The following is a 22721-nucleotide window of genomic DNA, read 5'->3' on the forward strand; positions in this document are numbered from 1 at the left end:
CCCTATAAGACATATAGGTTGAAATCAAACCTATAAAATCGGGTATTGTCTCAGTAACAAATGTTTTGGGAAGCATATAGGTTGAAATCAAACCTATCCTTATAAAAAGCATATTTTTTATTTTTAGCTACAACTGACTGACTGGTTTATTTAACAATTAGCTAATGTTATGTATTTCTATCTACGCCAAATGGTTCCTAGCTCAGTCCAATCACAGTCAGATCCTCGTTGCTGGCAAGCTCCGGCGAAGCCATCCGACATTCCAACTTCCACCACTATTTCAACATCTAAACCACACCCGTTAAAGGACTCGACTCAACAACATTAGAACAAACTCACAAATTCACTATCCCTTTTACGCTCGAGTGATCTATAGGTCCAAAATATGGTCCAAATACATCCACTTTCGTCGACCATATTTTGCTTATATTTTAGGACGGGGGAGTACAAGTTTAGAGAAGGTGAACTGTAACCAAATCATTCTCAAAGAGTATAATGTCATCTTACACAATTTGGAAAGTTGTATGAGTTTTTCTTTTCTTTTCTTTCATTCCTATCAATCTAATGCCTATATATGCATTTGAAATTATGTACTAGTTATTATAATTATTACAATGCATATTTTGGAGAGCTTGTCTTAACTATACACAGTTTAGTTAACACTAAAATTGAACGAAGCTATGCAACTATTGCATATTTATGTGAATGGAAGAAACAATCTATAGTTTAATTATTTTTTCGAGTCCTATTTATATCTAGTGTGACAAACATTTACTCCTTCGACATTTAACCAAGACATTGAACTTAATGAGTTTCTTTAAAATGAAATCTCTTTCCTTTGAGAACTTATCAAAAAAAAAACTATATTTAAGAACTTGTTAAGTGTCATTTTAGATCAATACACACATCTCAATGCAAAATTTTGGTCAATAATATATTTAAGGGTCTTGTTAACATGTGCCCTAAGGGCACATGATAAGATATACCAAAATAGAAATTCAACATTTAATGATACAAGAAATTTAATGCTTCAAAAGTCAAAATGCACAAATTAGCATTTAATAATTTCTATTTTTACTTCCTTAACATGTGCCTTAAGGGCACAAGTTAACATTCTCCTATATTTAATTATCTATTATAAAAAATTATAAAAATTATATATTTTAAAAATACTCGTTGCGATAAATTGAACATGTTATATGAATAGTACTCACGATTCTCAATTTTTTTTTTGTAGTTAGCATTTCCATTTAGCATTCATTACCCTTGAATATTTCATTCATTTCATATTTTCATATATGCACGCCTTTTCATATTTGTGGAAGTTCTTATTCATAGGGTTTTCTTTTCATCTTCTTCCTCTCTCTCTCTCACTCATTCTCACCCTTAAGGCTTGCTTGTCAAAGCGCATTCTTCAACCACAAAGGTAACACTATCATTTCTACTATTTAATTGTTTATTTTCTATTTATACACTAATTAGCTTCATAATTACGTTTTTTCTTTTTAGCATAACTTTGATTGAGCTTAATGATCATCTAGTATTTACTTTCCTTTTGCATATTGCTTCATTTTGCATATATATGTAACTTCTTTGGAGTTGATTTTATGATTTTCATTTTAGTCATCATTGTATGCAGTTATTTGTTATGTTGTTATTTCTTTGAAGTTCATTTTATGATTTTCATTTTCAGATGTATCGAATATCTGAACATACTCGTGCGTCTGATTTTGAGTACTACAAGCGGAAATATTACAATGACTTGAAGGATGGTTACTCAGGTTCAACATATATTATCAAGGGTGCGTTTGTTACAGATTATTTTTTGTAGGTAAATTAAGAGCATTATAAGACATCATAGTGACTAGTAGACATCAGAGAGAGACATCTAGTAGCACTAATCGTATACCTCTTTGCTCATATATATAATATAAAAAAAGGGGGGAAACTATACAAAGTGGGGGACCAAACCTTACCCAGATAAAAAAAAAGGGAACAAAAACAAAACCAAAATTAGGGAGACTATCCCTAAACTAGTCCTCAATGAGAGGACATGAGACAAGACTTCCCACAAAAGAAAACCTCTAGATCAATCGAACCCAAGAGAACTCGACTAGCCATACTTCCAAAAAAAAATCTATTTTTTCTTTAAAAAAAATCACATTTATCTTTTTAATAGTGTTTGTTTTAGATTTTTTAGAAAATCGTTTTGTTAAAAAAATCATTTTTAGACTTGAAATGAGTCCTAATAACTTTTTTTTTTTAAAGAAAAAGGTATTTAGGTGTAGGGGCTTAGAAAATGATTTTTTAGATAGTAAACAAACATAAAGTAGTTTAAGATTTTTTAAAAAATCCCTAAAAAAAATCTCTAGATTTTTTCAAAACAAAATCATTTTTTTTTAAAGCTTAAACAAACACACCCTATATCTATCCTTTTAGTGTAGCTTAAATTCATTTTTGAATGTTTTTTTGTAGTTGATGTGAAATTTTAATATTTCATGGTCCCTGACTACCTGAGTTTATTTCACATTAGAAATAAGCAGGATGTGGCAGGTTGAACGCGAATATCTGGTGAATGTGGCTAAGGATCATGAAAAAGCTAGGCTAGAATTGGAAGCTCGGAGGAATGAACTTATGTCCCATGAAAAGGATCTGCAGAAGCATCAAGCCGATAATCAAAATGAGATAGATAAGCTATTTCTTGAGAAGAAACAGGTAATTTATTTTGGCTCTTCAAATTTATGGTAGCAATGCTAATAATTTTTCTTATAACAATCTCGTAAAACACTTTCTCCGATTGGTCTATTTCTTATAATTTGTATGCGTTTCTTTGAAAGTGATCAATTTACATGACAACTAAATCGGCTTCTTAAAAAATGGACCAATCACTAAAAGTGTTGTCAGCATTCCTTAATGTATGTACCATTTGGTGTTTTGCGTCAAATTACGTACACTAATCTCTCTTATTTTTATACTTTATGACGGATTAAATCTGTTCGTCATCTTGTTTTTTGCAGAATGAGATGGCAATAGCAGAGCAAAAAAAGGCGGATGAACAAATGATGCATTTGGCCTATAAACACAAGGCACAAATTTCGTTTTCCTTTTATCTAAAGTATTTAATTCAGTTACTTGCATCCACATAAGTGTTGAGGACTCTTTTGGTTTGAATGTTGCAGAAAGAGAAAGAAAAACTTCACAATAAAATTCATGACCTGGAGAGAGAGCTTGATGAAAAACATGGATTGGAATTGGAAATTGAACAGCTGAGAGGAGCTCACAAAGTAATGAAGCACATCGGAGAGACTGATCTGGAAGAGAAGGAAAAACTGGAGGCGATCAAAATGCATCTGCAAGAAAAGGAAGAGGAATTGGAAGTTGTGGAAGATCTTAAACAAATGCTGGTTATTTGGGAGCGCAAAATTAATGACGAGTTGCAAGATTCCCGCAAAAAATTAATAAGTGTATGTATCTTTCTCAACATATAAATCTATATATATCTTTTTGCCATCAACTCATCCAATGGTCTGAAAATCAACTTTAGAATGGCTTTTACTCAAGTAACTCTTTTTCTTTGTTCACAGTGGATTTGCTGCTGCCCAGATGCTCGAGCCACAATTTCAGTTAAAAGGATAGGCGAACTTCCTATTAAGCCGTTTTTGGAAGCAGCTAAGAGAAAGTTTTCTGATGAAGCGCATGTGAAAGCAATGGAGTGGTTTTCAAAGTGGGATGAACATATTAGGGATTGCAACTGGCTTCCTCTCAAAATTGTAATCGACAAAGAAGGGAACTCCAAGGTACAATGACTTCTATAACTTCAACTGTGACCGTAACTTCAAGTTAAAGTTAATATTTTTCTCAATTTAGAGGCTGATCCTACTGCTACTCGAACTTGTGACCGAGACTTCAACTGTTGTATTGAGACACTTCTTTGGAAAACATGTATCCCCTAAAAATATAATGCATCGTTTCTTAATTATTACAATGCATCGCATGCTATTGGTATTGTTTAGAGACATATATTTACAGAAAATTGCCATCGTTAGCAATTGTTTGGTGTGGTTCTTCCTCTGATGTGAACTGCATGGACCATGATCTAATATATGTTAGTTATATCACGCAGGAAATATTAGACGAAGAAGATGAAAAGCTGAGAAGTTTGAAGGGTGAGTTTGGAGATGAGGTGCATGATGCAGTAGCTACAGCTCTAAAGGAGTTAAATGAGTACAATCCTAGTGGTAGGTACTCAATACCGGAACTCTGGAATCATAAAGAAGGAAGGAAGGCTTCATTGAAGGAGGGTGTTTCCGATTTAATAAAGCAATGGAAGCAATCGAGATCAAATCAGCGAAGGAGAATTTGAGGCTTTATTTCAGTGGTAAGAACTTAGTATTAGACTTATATGCAGAAAATTTAATATAAATTCTAGCTTTAACAGACTCTCCGGCTCAAATTATATCTCCGGATGGTGATGGTGATACTTCGTTTAATTGTGATATATAATGTAATATCATATATACTATTTTAGCAGATAATGTGAGCATTTTAAATGTTTTTGAAAATATTTAGTTATAAAAAATTGTAAAACAAGTTGGTCAGAAAAAAACTTCTATAAATTGAAGTCAAAATGAAAATTTGTTGTCTAGGAGGTGCTTTTAGGTTCCAAACTTTTTTCCACAATGTATTTGTTGTTTTCCATTGTTTGATTTTGGCCATACATAAGAATGTATATTCCATCTCTGTTGTCCTTGTCCACCCACAATGTTGGTTGTTGATCTTTCTCATTAGGATGTTCAATAAGAATTTTAAATACCATCTCTCGATCAATAGCAAGGAATTTTGTCCGTATCAACAAGGTCCCTAACCGATAAGATCTTTGACTCTAGAGGCTTTCGTGTTACAACTTCAAACTCGAATCTGATGGGGGAATCCAATTGTCTTCCCAAATGTTGATGTTTTTGCCATTTTCTATTTTCGAACAAGTTCATTTTTTATGATCCATTTAGCTTTTATTGCAACTAGCTGTTAATGAATGTTGCTGAGATATAATCCTTAAGCTTTGTTTTGCCAACATTGATTCACCAAAACTCTGAAAGTTCTGAATCCTATTGGTTTTTGGTAAGCACAGTTTTCCTCACTTTGTCCACTGGTGATCTACATTGGTCATTTATTTGACACAAAGTAAATATGTCAAATATGCTTTGAGTGCCTAATTTGTTTGACACGAAAGTTACCTCCAATTATTTTTCAAGTTATGCGCCCTCTCTTATTCTTGCAAGTTTAGAGAAAGTCGTTAATCGGTTAATGTATGTATATGTCGTGGTGAACGGTTAAAAAACCCGAGAAAGACAAAGCACGACAATCCGAGTGGGGAACTAAGCCAGTGGCGCTACGAAAACTTTCAACCTTTTAGAATCCGAACTAAATTATGATATAAGATGTTCGGATTCTTTACTTCTAGGATCTAACTAAATCTTAAACAAATGGATTGTGACAATTTACCTCCAATTAATAATATGTCCATGACATGAAAATATTTTATGGCTTCTCTTGACAAGTTAAACATTATTGATCATGTTCCATTCTCAAGATTATAAGATATTATTCACTGCCTACAAAAATAATTAGATCTTGCAAATAACTATTCCATCTGGGGAAAAAAAATATGAACTACTATGGGTGAAGTACATGCATGCAAAAAAAAGTTATAAATAAAAATTTTAAATTTTTTGTACCGTTTGAAAATTTACTTTATAAGATTTTTATTCAAATTTAGAACTTGTCATTTTTTTAAAATGGAAGTTTGTTCTTTATTAACAGTATTTTATTTTTTCTGTTTTTGCACAATTATTTATTTTTTTATTATTTTCTATTTAAGTTAAATTAGTTAATCAGTCAAAGCAAAAATCTGAAATTCAATAATAAACTTTAAGCCACTAAGTTTGGTCTAGTGGTGTGGGGTTTGGGTAGTATGTTCGATTCTCAGCTCATTGTAAATAAATAAAAAAATAATAATAAACTTTAAGAAAATTAGATAGTTTTTGTTTGCTTTTATTACGTTTGAAAAAAACTTGATTGTGATTCTACTAGTATGTCTTTGTAAGAGAAAAAACACCGAGTTATGATCATCTCCCTTTCTATTCTCCATTTTTTCTCTTCATTTATAGAGTTTTGAAGAGTTTTTCTACCAAAAGAAATAGTTTTGAAGAGTTTTATGATATATATATATATATATAATTAGAGAGAGGTGCTCCCAGGTTAGTTATTAATTATAAACCCTTAAATAAAGTGCTTCAATGGATTAGATATCCCATTCCTAATAAAAAAGATTTAATAGGACGATTATCTAATTCAATTATATTTTCTAAATTTGATTTAAAGTCAGGATATTATCAAATTCAATTAGAAGAAAAAGATAAGTATAAAACTGCTTTTGTAGTTCCCTTCGGTCATTATGAATGGAATGTAATGCCTCTAGGGTTAAAAAATGCTCCTAGTGAATTCCAACATATTATGAATGATATATTAAATGATTATCAAGAATTTTCCATTGTCTATTTAGATGACATATTAGTTTTTTCCAAATCTCTAAATGAACATTTTGATCACTTAGAAAAATTCTTTAAAATCATTAAAAACAATGGATTAGTTTTATCAGCTAGAAAAATGAAATTATTCCAAGTTAATGTGAGATTTTTAGGCTTTAACATATATCAAGGAACTATTACTCCCATTAGTAGAGCTATAGAATTTGGAGATAAATTCCCAGATGAATTAAAAGATAAAACACAATTACAAAGGTTTTTAGGATGCGTAAATTATGTGGCTGACTTTATTCCCAACATTAGAATCATTTGTCTACCTTTGTTCAAAAGACTTAAGAAGAACCCTCCCCCATGGGATGAAACCATGAGTCAAAGTATTAGAAAAATTAAGCAACTAGTCAAAAGACTACCCTGCTTAGGAATCCCAGATCCCCAAGCCTTTCTTATAGTAGAAACTGATTCCTCTGATTTAGGATTTGGAGGAATATTAAAACAAAAATTACCAGAGTCATCCTTAGAACAAGTGGTTAGGTATTATTCTGGAACCTGGAATCCGGCACAACTAAATTACAGTACTATTAAAAAAGAAGTTTTAGCAATTGTTTTATGTATTACTAAATTTCAAGATGATGTATTTTCAAAGAAGTTTTTATTAAGATCTGATTGTAAGGCTGCAAAAGAAGTTTTACAAAAAGATGTTAAAAATCTAGTTTCCAAACATATTTTTGCCAGATGGCAAGCTTTATTATCCTGTTTTGATTTTGATATAGAACATATTAAAGGAGAAAAGAATTCATTACCAGATTATCTTACTAGAGAATTTTTACAGAGAAAATGAGTAAAAAAGACAGTTATGGCCCTCCTCTTGAGGAGTCCAAAAAAGTTATTACCGCAAAACAAGCATTACAGAGTTCATCGGCTTCTACTTCATTACCAACCCAAAATAAATTCACCCCATTAACCCCTTTGGCCTTACCAGCCTTTTATCCCTCTTCATCACCTAGAGGTATTAGGCCATCATTAAATTCAAAATTAATTTCGCCATTAACTTTTTCTTTAAACACTCCATCCTCATTAAATACCCCTTCAAAAAACCCAGAAAAATTACCCTTCTACACTCCCCCAGATTCATTATCCTGTCCTTTTATGGAAAAAGATTACAAAAAGATTCTTTTTCTATTAGAGCCAGAATTTAATTCCAATGGATCATTACTTCAAATTACTTCCAAATTCTTCCCTCAAGGTTTTCATTACTTACCCTCTCACCCAGAAAAGTCCAGATTATTTTATGAGTTTATTTTAGTGGATACTGAGTCCATTGATATAACTCATACTTTTGATAAGAATGATAAAAATAAAATTATTTTTTCAAAATTTAAAAATTTTAAAAATTTTATCACCTTCTGATTGGAAGGCTCATCCTTCTCATACCAGAAGCTTCACTAGGCGCTTTACTCCCCAGAATTATTCATATTATGATTACATGGACGCTTGGTCCAATATGTTATATTATCAGCCATTTGATCATTCTTGGTTCATCTGGTTTAAGAAAGACTTCCCCCTTAAATTCCCATTATGGTTTGTTAAATGGTTCCATGAATGGGGCCCAGAAGACAATATTTATCCAGATTTTGCAGCTATAGCATTTGAATCTTTTAGCTCAAGAATTAATGTACCAGATCATTTAAAGGTATTAGCTTTTCATGCTACATTTGGAATTTCATGGATTACTTCATGGACTTTCAAAAAAGAATTATCAATTCCCAATTCCAACACCTTTTGGATCGTTCGGAGCATAAGAATTAAATGGTGGAACAAGTTTAATCCCGATTTAATTAAAGCACAAGTATTACAAGATTGGTTTAATAAAAATCCAAAGTGCCTCGTTCCCAAAGAGGTCGCAGAAAAAGAAGAAGAATTCTTAGCCGAAAAATCAAAATTTTTGGCTGATTTATCTTCTTCAACCAACAAAAAAGAATTTTTAAAGAAATTACAAGTAGCAATATCGGAGTCAGACATCAACAACGATGAAGACTCAGGAGATTCGTCTCAAAGCCTCACCAGGGATAATGGAGACGATTGCTATGGAATTATAGATCTACAGGATTAAAAAATTATTGGTTCAAGCATCATTATTGTCATTTGGCCGACAAGATTATTTGGGAATCTTTGCTTTTCAGAAAGCTAGATTCGTGGCAGACATCTTTATCTTTACTTTTGACTATTTTGTAAAAGTTTTTTGTTTGTTTTAGAAATAATGGTCATGTAATTATTTAGTTTCAACTGACAGCTGTCAGTGCATTAAAGTCTAGGAGCTTCCTTCTCATCTATAAAAGGAAGTGTAGTTTGTGTTAAGGATCATCGAAAAATTCTCACAGTACAACAATCTGAGGAATTCTAGAGATCCAATACTTTGTAAGCATCTTATTTGAATAAAAATGTTTTGTTATAATTTCTTCTTTCTTATATTAACTTTCCAAATTATATTCTATTTAACAACTGAATTAGATTTATTTCTTGATAATTTACCTACTTTTGATCATATTATTTTATGGATTATGTTTTCGTTTACAGAAACATTATATCTTTATGATCCAGCCATTTATGTATATATATATATATATATATATATATATATATATATATATATATATATATATATATATAATTATTGACTCCACTAAATGTCACATCATTGAATTTATATTCCAAAAACTTTAGTAATGGCAAAAATGGAAAAAGCAAAAATTGTAAAGTATCCTAACTCAAAAACACCATACTCTTGGATCAATTTATTCTGCCCGATGAATCAGAAGGTGTAGAACAAGCCACTTGTACATCAATTTTTACTTTTATCATCTTTAAAAATTTAGTAATTAACACAAACAAAGGATTCACGTGGCTTATTCTGCAGCCTTTGATTTATCATACAGACGAAATTGATCCACAATACCTTTCCCAAATAAGACACACAAAATCCCAATCCAACTATAGAACGTTTGAAACTAACTTCTTTGCTTGCGTCGTTGCTCAGCACAGTACACAGAAACGAAGCACAGCACGCGGTAGTACTAACGAAAAATGTAATGCAATGCAGCAACAACGAATTCGTATTCGTACAAATCAAAACCAACTCTCTTCTTATCCAAATACTATCAAACGATACCGTTTCATCCTTTTATTACTATATTATACTACTGTAACAAGAATTTGTTTATTTTTTTTTCTTATTTACAAATAGTACAAATTTTCCATTTCATATTTTCATTTCATACACTAATTTCAGTTTCTGGAACATTCTTTTAGGGTTTTCTTCTCATCTTCTTACTCATTCACGCCATTTTCTCCTCTGATTTTCACCATCATTATTGCTCACAAATCGAATTCTTCAACCACAAGGTAACAGTACTATCATTTATTTCTACTGTTTCATTGATTATTGTGTATTTATACTTCATAATTGCGTTTGAACTTTTAAGCATTGCTTTGATTCATCTTAATAATCATCTGTTTCTACTGTTTCATGGATTATTGTGTGTTTATACTCTAATCATGGATTATTGTTTGTTTATAGTCTAAATCTGCTTCATAAGCATTGTTTTGATTCAGCTTAATAATCATCTATTTCTACTGTTTGATGGATTGTTGTGTGTTTATACTCTAACTCTGCTTCATAATTGTGTTTTTCCTTTTAAGCATTGCTTTGATTCAGCTTAATAATCATCTAGAGTTGATTTTGTGATTTTTAATTTTTTATTTTAGTCATCAGATCACTGTATGTAGCTATTTGTTGTATTGCTACTTCTTGAGAGTTGATTTTGTTATTTTCATTTCCAGATGTATGGAAAATCAGAACCTACTCGTGAGTCTGATTTGGAGTACTATGAGCGGAGATATTACAATGGCTTGAAGGATGGTTACTATAAGTTGGAAATCTCAGGCTCAACATATAGGTGTCCATTCTGTAGGAACAAAGATTATGACTCTTTGAGTGAGCTTCTGAGACATGCTGCCAGGATCATAGGTGACACACGTGAGACGGTTAAGGAGTGTGCTAAACACTCAGCACTTCAAAGGTACCTTGGTAATCACAAGTCACCTTCTGTTAAGACTTGTAAAGATAAGTTACCTGCTTTGAGTGTTTCTATTGATAAGGATAGTTCACATAATGTTGACATTGCTGCTGGTGATGAATTGTTTGTCTGGCCTTGGATAGTAATTCTGGCAAACAATGTTACTAAATTTGACCCGAAGAGCAGAAAGCATGTTGGAAAGAATCATAAGAAAATTAAGGAGGAGCTGATCATGAAAGGGTTTCAGCCGCTGAAAGTTATTGCACTGTGGAACCGTTATGGACAAACACCTTTTGCGATTGTTGAGTTTGGCAAAGAGTGGGATGGTTTCCACAATGCTGTGATGTTAGAAAGGAGCTTTATAGCTGAGCATTGCGGTAAGAAGGATTATTTGGATTTAGAGAAGCAGGACCGAGGAGATAGTCTCTATGGGTGGATGGCACGTGGTGACGACTATAATAATTTTAAGGACATATTTGGTAAACACCTCCGGGATAATGGGGATTTGAAAACTGTTTCTGGAAAAGAAGCTGAGGATAATAGGAAAGCAAAAAAGCTTGTCATCGGTTTGGCCAACACTTTGCTGATGAAAAACAAGGAATATGAACAGACAGCAAGCAAATTTCATGAGGCTAGTGAGACCCTAACAAAAGTAATGGTTCAAAAAGAGGAGATGCTTGAACTTTTTAATAAGGGTATGTTGATACTTATGTTGAATTAATTCTGGTTCTCATTATTATATCTATACTTTTAGTGTAGCTTACTGTCTGTTGCATTTTGGAATGATTTGTTGTAGTTGATGTGAATTTTTAAAATTTCATGGTATCTGACTCTGTTTCACATTTTTCCATTAGAAATAAGCAAGATGCGGCAGGTTGAACGTGATTATCTGGAGAATGTCTCTAAGGATCACGAAAAAGCTAGGCTGGAACTGGAAGCTCGGAGGAATGAACTTATGTCCCGTGAAAAGGATCTGCAGAGGCGACAAGCAAATAATCATACTGAGAGAAATAAGATATATCTTGAGAAGAAAAAAGTAATTTATTTTGGCTCTTTGAATTTATGGTAGCAATGCTCTAATAATTCTCTCTTTTTTACTCTTGAACACACTTTCTCTGATAGGTCTAATTAAAATTTGAACACATTTCTTTGAAAGTTATCAATTTACAGGACAAGTATATTGGCTTCCTGTAAAATGGACCAATCACAGAAAATATTGTTAGAATTGCTTAATGTATGGACCATTTGGTCGTGTCAAATTATGTACACCAATCCCTCTTAATTTTATACTTCATGACGGATTAAATCTATTCTTCACCTTGTTGTTTACAGAATGAGATGGCAATAGCAGAGCAAAAAAAGGCTGATGAACAAATGATGCATTTGGCTGAAGAACACAAGGCACAAATTTCATTTTCCTTTTAACTATAATGTATTTTATTCAGTTACTTGCCTCCACTTAAGTTTTGAGGAGTCTTATGGTTTGAATGTTGCAGAAAGCAAAAGAGAAACTTCACAAGAAAATTCATGATCTGGAGAGGGGACTTGATGCAAAACAAGCTTTGGAATTGGAAATTGAACAGCTGAGAGGAGCTCTCCAAGTAATGAATCACATTGGAGATACTGATCTGGAAGAGAAGAAAAAACTGGAGTCAATCAAAATGGATCTGCAAGAAAAGGAAGAGGAATTGGAAGGCGTGGAAGATCTTCAACAAACACTGGTTGTTCAGGAGCGCAAAACTAATGACGAATTGCAAGATGCCCGCAAAACTTTAACAAGTGTATGTATCTTTCTCAACATATAAATCTAAATATAATTATTATGATGTTAATGTCTTTTTGCCACCAACTCATCCAATGGTCTGAAAATCAACTTTAGACTGTCTTTTGCAATATCATGATAGATTGGTTATATGTTGAGAAGGATAAGTTCAGCTAGTTTGTTGCTGTTGTTTTGCTGTCATGGTTTCAATGTCTGCTATGATTTCATTATCTGTTATGATTTCATTGTTTGTTTTGTTCAAGTAATTATTTTTCCTTGTTCACAGTGGATTGGCCTCCCAAAGGGTAATGCAATAATTGCTGTGAAAAGGATGGGCGATATAGATATCAAGCCATTTGAGGAAGCAGCTGAGAGAAAGTTATCTGATGATGTGAATATGAAAGCAGCAACTAAGAGAAAACTTTCCTATGAAGTGAAATTGAAAGCAATTGAGTGGTGCTCACAGTGGGAGGAACATCTTAAGGATCCAAGTTGGCATCCGTTCAAAATTGTAATTGACAAAGAAGGGAACTCCAAGGTACAATCACTTACAGAATTATGTTATGTTAAACTTAATGTTAATCTGTTTTTCCTCTCAGTTTAGAGACTGGTTCTACAACTTGTAAATTTAACTGTTCTATTAAGAAAAGAAACTCCTCTGGATATATTTATTCCCTAAAAAATTTACGTGTCATTTCTTAGTGATTACATAGCATGTTATGCTGGTAGTATTGTTAAGAGATCTATTTAGCGAAAAATTGTTGGCTGCATAGTCGTTAACACTTATTTGGCATGTTTCTTTCCCTGACGTGGACTGCAAGGACTATGATCTAATATATGTTAGATATTTCATGCAGGAAATTTTAGATGAAGGAGATGAAAAACTGAAAAGTTTGAAAGAAGAGCTTGGGGATGAGGTCCATGATGCAGTAGCTACAGCTCTGAAGGAGATGAATGAGTACAATCCTAGTGGTAGGTACACAATACCAGAACTCTGGAATTTTAGGGAAGGAAGGAAGGCTTCGTTGAAGGAGGGTGTTTGCCATTTAATGAAGCAATGGAAGCTATTGAAACCAACTACTAAGCGAAAGAGAAATTGAGGCTTCATTTGGGCGGTAAGAGCTTAGAATTTGAATTGTCTGCAGAGAATTTAATTTAAATTGGCATTTGGCAGACTTTGGTACATCTCAAAATTATATTTCCAATGGTTGTTGATGCTTCATATTAGTAATGATACTTTCTTTAGGAGTTAAGTATGGTTGTTAGTTATATGCTAGTACTGATATCATAGTACTTTATTTAGGATATAAGTATGACTTTTGGGTTAAGACTTTTGATACAAGTTGAACTTTAAAATTGTTGATTACTGGTATGATATCATTGCTAGAACTGTTTTCTAACAATTAGTCAGAACTACTATATATTGATGTTCTATAGTCTATATACCAGTTCAATTCTCTAAAGTACTTCAGAGATTTACTTATCTCAAACTGTTATGACAGTAATTATAGTAAATATTATTCTCATAATTTTAGACATTAAATAGTGAAAGGAAAATGCTAGTTTTAGACTTCTAGCAATAAAAAATTCTCCAAGATATCGCGATAGAAAAATGTAACTGTAGCGGACCTTTGATATTTTTACTTATACCCGTAGAGAGATCTAATCCTCATAATTGATTCGTGATGTTTTAACAATAATAACTTTTGCCATAAATAGCAACACATATAATGAAAATATAGCTAGCTAGATTTTTTTCCCCAAAATAATTTCTCAAATACTGCAATTGACGCCCATATTTTGCGTTAGGTTAGATTTATGGGTAACTAGAGTGTATGCATTTAAGTCTCCATACCAAAAAAAACTATGTAAAAAAAGAAGAATGTATGCATTTAACCTTACCTTGCCTCTTGGCTCTTGTCCAGTTGGTGTAAAGTTAATCCTTGAACACTTTTGGATAGACCCGGTGCTCTCAGAGTCTCACGTTAGATTTCTAGCGCGATCGAGCCATACATGGCAAAAATGATCAGTTGTTCATTGTTAAAGAAAGGGTGTAAAAATAATAAATAAAACATCAATAATTATTATCTTTAACTCACTCTTCAATCTAGTTCAGGTTCTTTTCTTTATTTGACAAACAATCTAATTTAGTTTTTAAAATATATGAAATCTATCAATTAAGTTCATGTTAATATGTATATGTTAGAAACTAAACTGATAAATTTTTATATATTTTACATGCTAAATTGACAAATTTGCATATATTTTACGGATTAAATAAAAGTGAAAACGATAGTTTTATTCTAAATTAATCAAACGCCCCAACTTTAGGTTAAAATACAGACTTAGTTACCTGCAATACCAAACTGAGTGTGGTAGTAATTATCTCTAATTTAACTTTCCAAAAGGAAGTAGGTAATCAAAGTTATGTGTTGAATTGCATCCATAAATTTGTGGGTAGTTGCAGTTGGAGCCCTTGAATAATTTTGTACAGAGATATGGATGATTGAGAGGGGAAAATCATACTACTACATAAGAAGACCCCCAAGCTAACTTCAACAAAAGGTTCATTTTATAGGCCTTATACACTTGGCTTGGCTCACAACACAAATTTGCTACATTTACATGAGTCCAGTAATTGTGTTGAAGTAGCCATTTTTTTTTTTGACAAAGAAGTAGCCATTTTTTTTAAAAGTAATTTACTTGTTAGAATTCTACCCTTAGAGTGTATGAACTTACTTAACTAGCATTTCGAGTTCGAATATCGACTTGTGCATAGTAGCAACTTGATTTTATTTCATATACACTATTTGACTATTTGTAGTTGTAGTAGTTGGATTGTTAATTTGGCTAGATTGAATCTTCACAATTCTTCCAACAAACATTATACTACAACAACATCCCCACCAAAAGGTTAAAACTTCAAAGTGCAAGAAAAAATAGAACAAATTTTTCAATTTCAACTTTCATAAGGTTAAACAAGTAACAACTAACACACTTCCATGGTTACATAGATTAATGCATGCTGCATAAATCATAATCATAATTGTATACTTAAATTAAAATCTAATTAGCCGCGGGCTTACATTTTCATTTTCCCCTTAGCCACTTCAGCATAACCTACACATTTTTTAATCCCCTCACCAATACAACTCTACCCTAATCTTTTAATTTTTCATACAAACCAACAAAAAAACAAAACTCACAAAAGTCTCTCACTCACTTAATTACCCTCTTTGACACACCTTTCTATAATAACCTTTCCCCTTAATCCGTCACAGTCTCCAAAACATCCAGTCAAAAAGCTGTAAAAATGAGCGCCAAAAACATAATTGGTGGAAAAACAAAAAAAACAAAACAACATTGTACTACACTTTTTGTCACATTATATATTGAAAATTACTAAAATACTACTGTAACAATAACAATGTGAACTTTGACCGATGACCGGTGACCGGTAATCTAGTGATCAAACACGAAAATTCTTTCCGGTAAAAGTTTGACCAAATTGCCAATTTTGTGGGGCAATGTTCCAAGAAGTGGAAGTGCGACGGTCACTACCGGTAACTCTGAAGGACAAAGACTGACCCACTAAAACAGAATTTGATTGCCAATTTTGCCCCCAGTTTCTGCTCATTGGCATCCACCCTGTTCTTGAGCCTTTAACATAAGTGCGCACGATATCACCTGCACCCGCGACGTTGCTGATTAGTACTAAGTTAAAGTAACGGAATCCGTTAATTGTGAATCTGATCCCACCGCGCTTCCTACACGGCACCCTGCATAATCACAACCAAACACTGCCTTAGTACAATACATCAAATTTATTGATTATACACTGCCTTAGTATCTCTCATTTATGCCAAATGATGTTTGTATAGTTTGCTTGTTTAAGTTAAAATGCCAAATGATATTGTTAATAAGTCTTAATTCAATTGACAAAAAATTGTCGAAATTGTTAGGTTGGACGTTATAATTAGGGTCTGTTTGGTAAAAATAAGCTATAAGCTAGCTGATAGCTGATAAGCTAGCTGATAGCTGAAAAGCTAGCTTATAGCTGATAGCTGAAAAGCTAGCTAATTGAAATTAAAGTGTTTGGTAAAATTAGCTTTTAAAGTGGTTAATAAATATAAAATGACATAATTGTTAGTGGGTAGTTTCTTTTTTAGAGTGGGTAGTTATTAAATTAAAGGGTAAAAATGGAATAAAGTGTAAAAAGCTATAAGCTATAAGCTCAAACGCTACTTGAAATAGCATCTGAAAAAAAGCTATAAGCTAGTAAAAAAATCTTGTTACCAAACACCTCTAATTTTTTGAAACAAGCTTATAAGCTCGTATAATAAGCTATAAGCTAGCTTATTTGTGTTACCAAACACACCCTTAGGATTCAAACCATGACTCCTTCACTTGTGTGTAAGTTTATAATGAGAGTCATTTCATCTATCTAGGGAAAAATTGACAAACTTTGAGATATTTAGATGTCTCCCACTAAATTTCCACTTTGCCTTCTATAATTGAATCTATAGGTTAGAATATGTAGCTTTTGACTTGAAAAGTAATTATTACACTCAAATTTACCATTCATCTACCTTGCTATGGATTTCAATTTTTTGTGAGGCAAAATTAAACACATTTATGTCGCTCAAACATGTCAAAATCAATTTCATCGAGTAAAAATGTGGGGTACAAACCGGCGATAGGCGACAGGGACGATTCCGGCGCGATATTCAGCGATTTTAAGGAACATAGGCATGGCGAGGTCGAAATGAGGGCGAGGAGGGTTACACCAACCACCATTGTCACTAGCTTGAGCAAAATTAGGAGGACAGAAATTAGTAGCTGTAATGAAAATGGAAGGACTACCAGAGTGACACCATTGTTTATCATTTGCACATTTCAATTCAAAGCAAGAACCACAGCTAAGTCCACTGTTGAAAAGTGCTGTACTTAATGCTGCAGTGTTAACTCCATAACCTTGACTGTATAAGTTTCCATAACCACATGCTCCACCTAAACTCAACAAAAACAACATTAGTTGATATTAATTAACTCTTAAGTTGAAAATTAGTTTTTTTAGAAGTTAAATTAGTCCAACCAAATTGGCATCGAACCTGAGACCTTAAGGAGGAGCATACTCTCAGGTTTCAAGTCAATATCTCCGGACCAACCCAAGTGGGAAGTTGAAAATTAGTTATAAACATGAGAGTAACATAGTACATACCCATGGTGCCGGAAGCATCAGAACCGCCGTAAAAAGTGGCGTGAGCGGTTTGCCATGAACCGCCGTTGTAAACACCGGGGATTCTAGCCTCTACTACCATCATCCACATTGTTAATGACATGATTAGAGACACAATGTACAACACGGTCATTGTACCCATTTGTGGATTTGAATTAATTTAATTTGTTTTTGAGAGTGGAAAAGAAGAAGAGAAAAATGAGAGATACGGAAAACAGAGAGATGAGTAGTTAGTGAAGTGGGGAATGGTTGGGTTGGGTTTGGGGCTACTTATGGACAATGCTGCCTCTAGTTACAGTGGACAGTGCTACCAGTACATAATGAGGGTTACTTTTTTAATTCTCAAAAAATCATACTTCAAGTTACTTTCAATCTTAGCTAGGACATCCGGCCTAAAAAGGACTCCCTTCGTTTTACAATGAGTGAGTTAGTTAACTGCGTCACATATGTCAATGTATAACTTTGATGATTAATATTTTTAATTGTATAATAGTAAAAATTATAAAAATATGATATTTTAAAAATATTCATCGAGATGAATTCAATAACATCTTATATACTAATATTTGTTTTTATTTATTAGTAGCAAAAATAGAGTCAAAACAAGATATGTAAATAGTGCATATAGTCAAAATGGCTCACTCATTTTGGGACGGAGGGAGTACTACAATTATACTCATCGATTGAATTAGGATTTGTAGATTTGCTTATACATAGGTAATTTGAGACCGAATGAGTTAGTCATCAAATAGTATATATTATTCGCTTAGTCTCATAAATGAGTAATCTAATTGACTGTTTCACACATGTCCATTCATAATTTTAATTATTAATATTTTTAAAGTATTCATTGTAACAAATTCAATAATATTTGTCTACTAATATATATGATTTATTTATAAGTAAACAAAAATAAATACTCCCTCCGATCCTAACTATAAAAAAAGATCAACTTTTTAGATTTATTAAGAATCTAATATATTTGGTTTATATTATAAGCTAGATACATTAAATGTTTAATATATTTAAAAAGTAAATTTTCTCTTATATTTAGAAGATGAAAGAGTACTCCGTGTATAATTTATCTTAGAATGGTGGAAGTAGATTAAATACTAAATGCAATTATTTAAGTGACTGCATTGTTGAGCCCCGTGTATAAGATAACACTTTCCCAATTACATTCACATGTTGTGAATTCATTCTGGTCTTTATCAATATCATGCTTTATTTTTTGTTCTGCCTTGCACGCTCTAACTGCGAGTCATGAAATCATTCTCTTCAATTTCTAATATGAAATTAATAAATAAATAAATAAATCTCAGTGATCCGTAAAACAAAAATGAATTGTGAGTAGGTGAATAAAGTAATGTTGGTTTCCCAAATGGCGTGATATGCGGGTGTGATTAGAGTAGGTGAATAAAAGATTATTATTTAATTTAATAATATAATAATAATAATAATAGTCTGTCTCTGTGAGCTTAGCTCAGTTAGTACCGACATTGCACTATATGTGCAGCAATTTGAGTTCAAACCCGGGACACTCTACTTATTCAATTTTTAAAGATGAATTTTCTAACCACTAGACTGCTAAAAAAAATATAATAAAGTAGTCTATGTAATTCATGATATAAAGTGCTGCAGCCTGTAACAGTTAATCGTCAACCAAAAAGAGAATGACAATATAAACTGTATGTACGGATCTTATTATGTGACTAAAGCTGTTTGGTAAAAAAAATAGTAGATAATAGTAGATAAAATTAGCGGTTGAACTAGCTTAAAAGTCTAAAATAACTTTAAAAAAAATATATTTTTATTAATATTTAATGTTTTTATGTAAGATGGCATGGACAAAATTAGAAGAAAAATATCGACATAGTGTGGCATAAGTGGTAGATACTTGGGCTCGTAACCATTTGGCCATCGGTTCGATCTCTAGCTGGTGCGTGTGGAGAAGATTTGTTGGGAGAGATCAACCACTTTAATGTATCTCAATTACTTCAAGGGGATTAGTCTCTGCACTTGTACGTGAAGGATACATTTGATTTTAAAAAAAAAATTGAAAGAAAAAAGATAAACTATTAACTCATAAGTTGTTTGAAATAACATTTGAGAAATAAACTATAAACTAGTAAAATAAGTTATAAGCTCTTTTTTAAAAAATGTCTTTTTTTAGTTGATATGAGTTTATAAACTAGTATAAGCTAAAAATATAACCTTATGAAATAGAGCCTAAAACTCCTTGTCAACATCATATTATAATTTAAGCTCACACGACAAAAAAAGTCTCATTCTATTAACTTTGTTTTTATAGCTTATTTTTACTAGTTTATAATTTATTTTGATAAATTAATTCAATCAAGTATAATTTATCATTTTTCTTTCAATATATTTGTCATCTTACTTAAAGAAAATTAAAACTTTCTTTAACTAGTGTATTAAAAAAATTCTTTAACAATTTCTATTGGGAAGTAAGTAAGCATTGGATTCCCCAATAATATGAAAAGATGATTGATAATGACCAGCAGCTGTTTATGTTTCTAGATTTCGTTAGTTACGTTCTTCATCATTTCATTCCTCCTTTTGGAACACGATTCTCATTTATTTTTTTCAAAATATGTAAATATATGAAAATTTTGAACACTCATCAAATCGAATAAATTGAAGTAAAGCCCACGCTAAGTTAGAAAGATTCAAGTTTTGGTACAAAATTGAATTCCATAGGCAATGATAAAAACACATGCCATAGATGCGTAGCTTATTATTTTCAACGTACTTCGATCATATAGTATAGTTTACATACATATATTAATTCTACGATAAATTTATATAGTAATTTTAGAAAGGTTTAATTAATAAAATAGTCCCTTAAAGATATTTTTGGTTTCACATAGATCCCTTAAAGAAAAAAAGATCCGAATAGGTCCCTTAAAGAAAAAAAAGTCTGAATAGGTCCCTTAAAGACATCTTCGTTAATCAGTTTGGTCCTTTCCGTCCATTTTTTTGAGGACCAAACTGATTAACGGAGATGTCTTTAAGGGACCAAACTGATTAACGGAGATATCTTTAAGGGACCAATTCAGACCTTTTTTTCTTTAAGGGACCTATTTGGTCCTTTTTTTCTTTAAGGGACCAATGTGAAACCAAAAATATCTTTAAGGGACCATTTTACTAATTAAGCCTTTTAGAAATAGAAGGAGGATTACTATAGTCAATTTTTCCATGAAAATCTTTTGTTTAGATCCTAAGAGTAGAAATATTGTGTATAGGGGTTGGATGAGTACTTCAACTGGTTAAGTTAGTTAAGCTGTGGATTAAGGAGTTTGAGGTTCAGGGTTCAAGTCCTGACAAAGAGAAAAACTAACGTAACATTCTAATATGCTAACAATTAACAATTTGTCATTAAAAAAAAATACCGCGCATAGAAAAACAAGAAATCATGTTTTGCCTAAATAAAAGATCTTGACAGCGAAACAAAAAAAATTAATGAATATAAATTCTTTCGTTGACCAAAGAGTATCTCGGATAGCCTTTTCTTTTTGCGAGACGGAATTGTTAGAGCGGATGTTCCTTTTCGAAGGGCGGAATCGAAGTATAGTGTATTTTTTTTGGGATATCTATTTATTTTATTTTGGTAAGACTATAGTCTATTTATGTAATTTCAAAAAATGAAAAGAATACACATTTCAGATTTGGCATGCAATTTAAACCTCTGCTGAATAATGTTGTTCCACATTTAAGATTTAGTCAAATAATTATTAATCACTGCTTAGGAAACACTTTAATTTTAACAATTATAAATACTAATAATGTGAACCATGCTTGCTTTAAAAGGAGTGTTACATTTTACTACATAACATAACCATGCACGACATCATAAGTTAACAACATTCACTTAGACCCAAATTAAGAAAACATAATCACAACACTCCCCAAGCCTTTAACTTTCTTTTTACTCCCTCCATTGTAATTAATCAACAAAAAGTGTTTTATGGTTTTATGTAATGTTCCTTTTTGTGTGTTAAAAGGAATCCAATCATCATTAGTAAGACATGCATTACTATCTTGTGTGTTAAAAAATTTAAACATGATTTGGGGGTTAAAACGTGGTTTAAGTAGAAGCAATTCTTTGTAAAGAAAAAGTACACGCCCCCGTTGACTCTGAGGGTGCATACTGGGAGAATATCGTATGCGTATTGATACTCTGTCTAAAATGGAATACCCATGTATCATAGATTATAAACAAATTAAATTTTCAAAATCAAATTTATCCATACTCAAACTTTGTCATCCAGACTCAAGACATTAGACATTTATAGGAGTAGTACATTATAGTAAGTAGTAGTATAAGATCAACAATTATTTTGTCAAAAATAAACAAAGAGACACATTTATTATATCATGTTCTAATGTTGAGAGGAGTTACCCAAAAAAATGTCTAATGTGGTGAATGCTGAACCAAACAGATAGTGATATGTCTTCAGTCATCAATATTATCCAATGCTACCCCATTGCTGTAATTTTGATCCATCGATACATCTCAAAATTAAAGTCTAGCTTTTCAAATTTTCATAGTCACAATCTTAAATAAAAAATATTTGAGAGGGCACACACATTCTAGTGTATGCGCACAAATTCATTTTATTTTTGCTCTAACTTGTAAATTCATTTGCTCAAACTTTAGAAGCTAACATAATTCACTATAAAAATATGTAAAAAAAAAATAGAGATTAAGACTCAACATCTATGTCCAAAAATTAGGAGGATATTCTAGTTAAGACTCATTCTAAAATTCTCACTCACTTTAATCATTATACTCATTTAACGACGGAGTGTCTGAAAATACATACACTTCACCATCATACATCATATAGTCTCGCTAAATCTAAATCTCAATTCACAAAATAAATAATCAATCCACTGTCACTCTGAAATCCTACATTTCTTTAAAATATGAATTTTAAATGTAAAGAAAAAAAATTATATTTATCATCTCACTATTAAAATTTATTGGATTTTTCACTTATGTTTTGTGAGTGATAAAATCAGATAAATTTTAATGTTAAGACAATTGAATATAACTAAAAATTTGGAGTAAAACATGA

At 31.9% G+C, this 22721-nt stretch overlaps 3 protein-coding genes across 3 annotated transcripts; 2 read left to right on the forward strand and 1 right to left on the reverse strand.

Moving 5' to 3' along the window:
- Positions 1-1697: 1697 nt before the first annotated feature.
- LOC123898599 (factor of DNA methylation 4-like) lies at positions 1698-4587 on the forward strand. The gene is made up of 6 exons (XM_045949595.1): positions 1698-1802; positions 2534-2715; positions 3018-3086; positions 3180-3464; positions 3585-3797; positions 4124-4587. The coding sequence occupies exons 2-6, from the start codon at positions 2545-2547 to the stop codon at positions 4361-4363; spliced, it is 978 nt and encodes a 325-aa protein (XP_045805551.1). The 5' UTR covers positions 1698-1802; positions 2534-2544; the 3' UTR covers positions 4364-4587.
- On the forward strand, positions 4369-13668 carry LOC123898598 (factor of DNA methylation 4-like). Its single transcript, XM_045949594.1, has 8 exons — positions 4369-4378; positions 9852-9944; positions 10383-11313; positions 11473-11654; positions 11951-12019; positions 12115-12399; positions 12667-12918; positions 13238-13668. The coding sequence occupies exons 3-8, from the start codon at positions 10383-10385 to the stop codon at positions 13478-13480; spliced, it is 1962 nt and encodes a 653-aa protein (XP_045805550.1). The 5' UTR covers positions 4369-4378; positions 9852-9944; the 3' UTR covers positions 13481-13668.
- Positions 13669-15308: 1640 nt separating this feature from the next.
- Positions 15309-17943, reverse strand: LOC123898725 (expansin-A6). Its single transcript, XM_045949740.1, has 3 exons — positions 17602-17943; positions 17072-17390; positions 15309-16159 (listed from the first exon to the last, which is right to left on the reverse strand). The coding sequence occupies exons 1-3, from the start codon at positions 17759-17761 to the stop codon at positions 15850-15852; spliced, it is 789 nt and encodes a 262-aa protein (XP_045805696.1). The 5' UTR covers positions 17762-17943; the 3' UTR covers positions 15309-15849.
- Between the last annotated feature and the right edge of the window lie 4778 nt (positions 17944-22721).

This window comes from Trifolium pratense, linkage group LG7 (genome assembly GCF_020283565.1).
Source record: "Trifolium pratense cultivar HEN17-A07 linkage group LG7, ARS_RC_1.1, whole genome shotgun sequence".
NCBI classification, from domain to species: domain Eukaryota; kingdom Viridiplantae; phylum Streptophyta; class Magnoliopsida; order Fabales; family Fabaceae; genus Trifolium; species Trifolium pratense.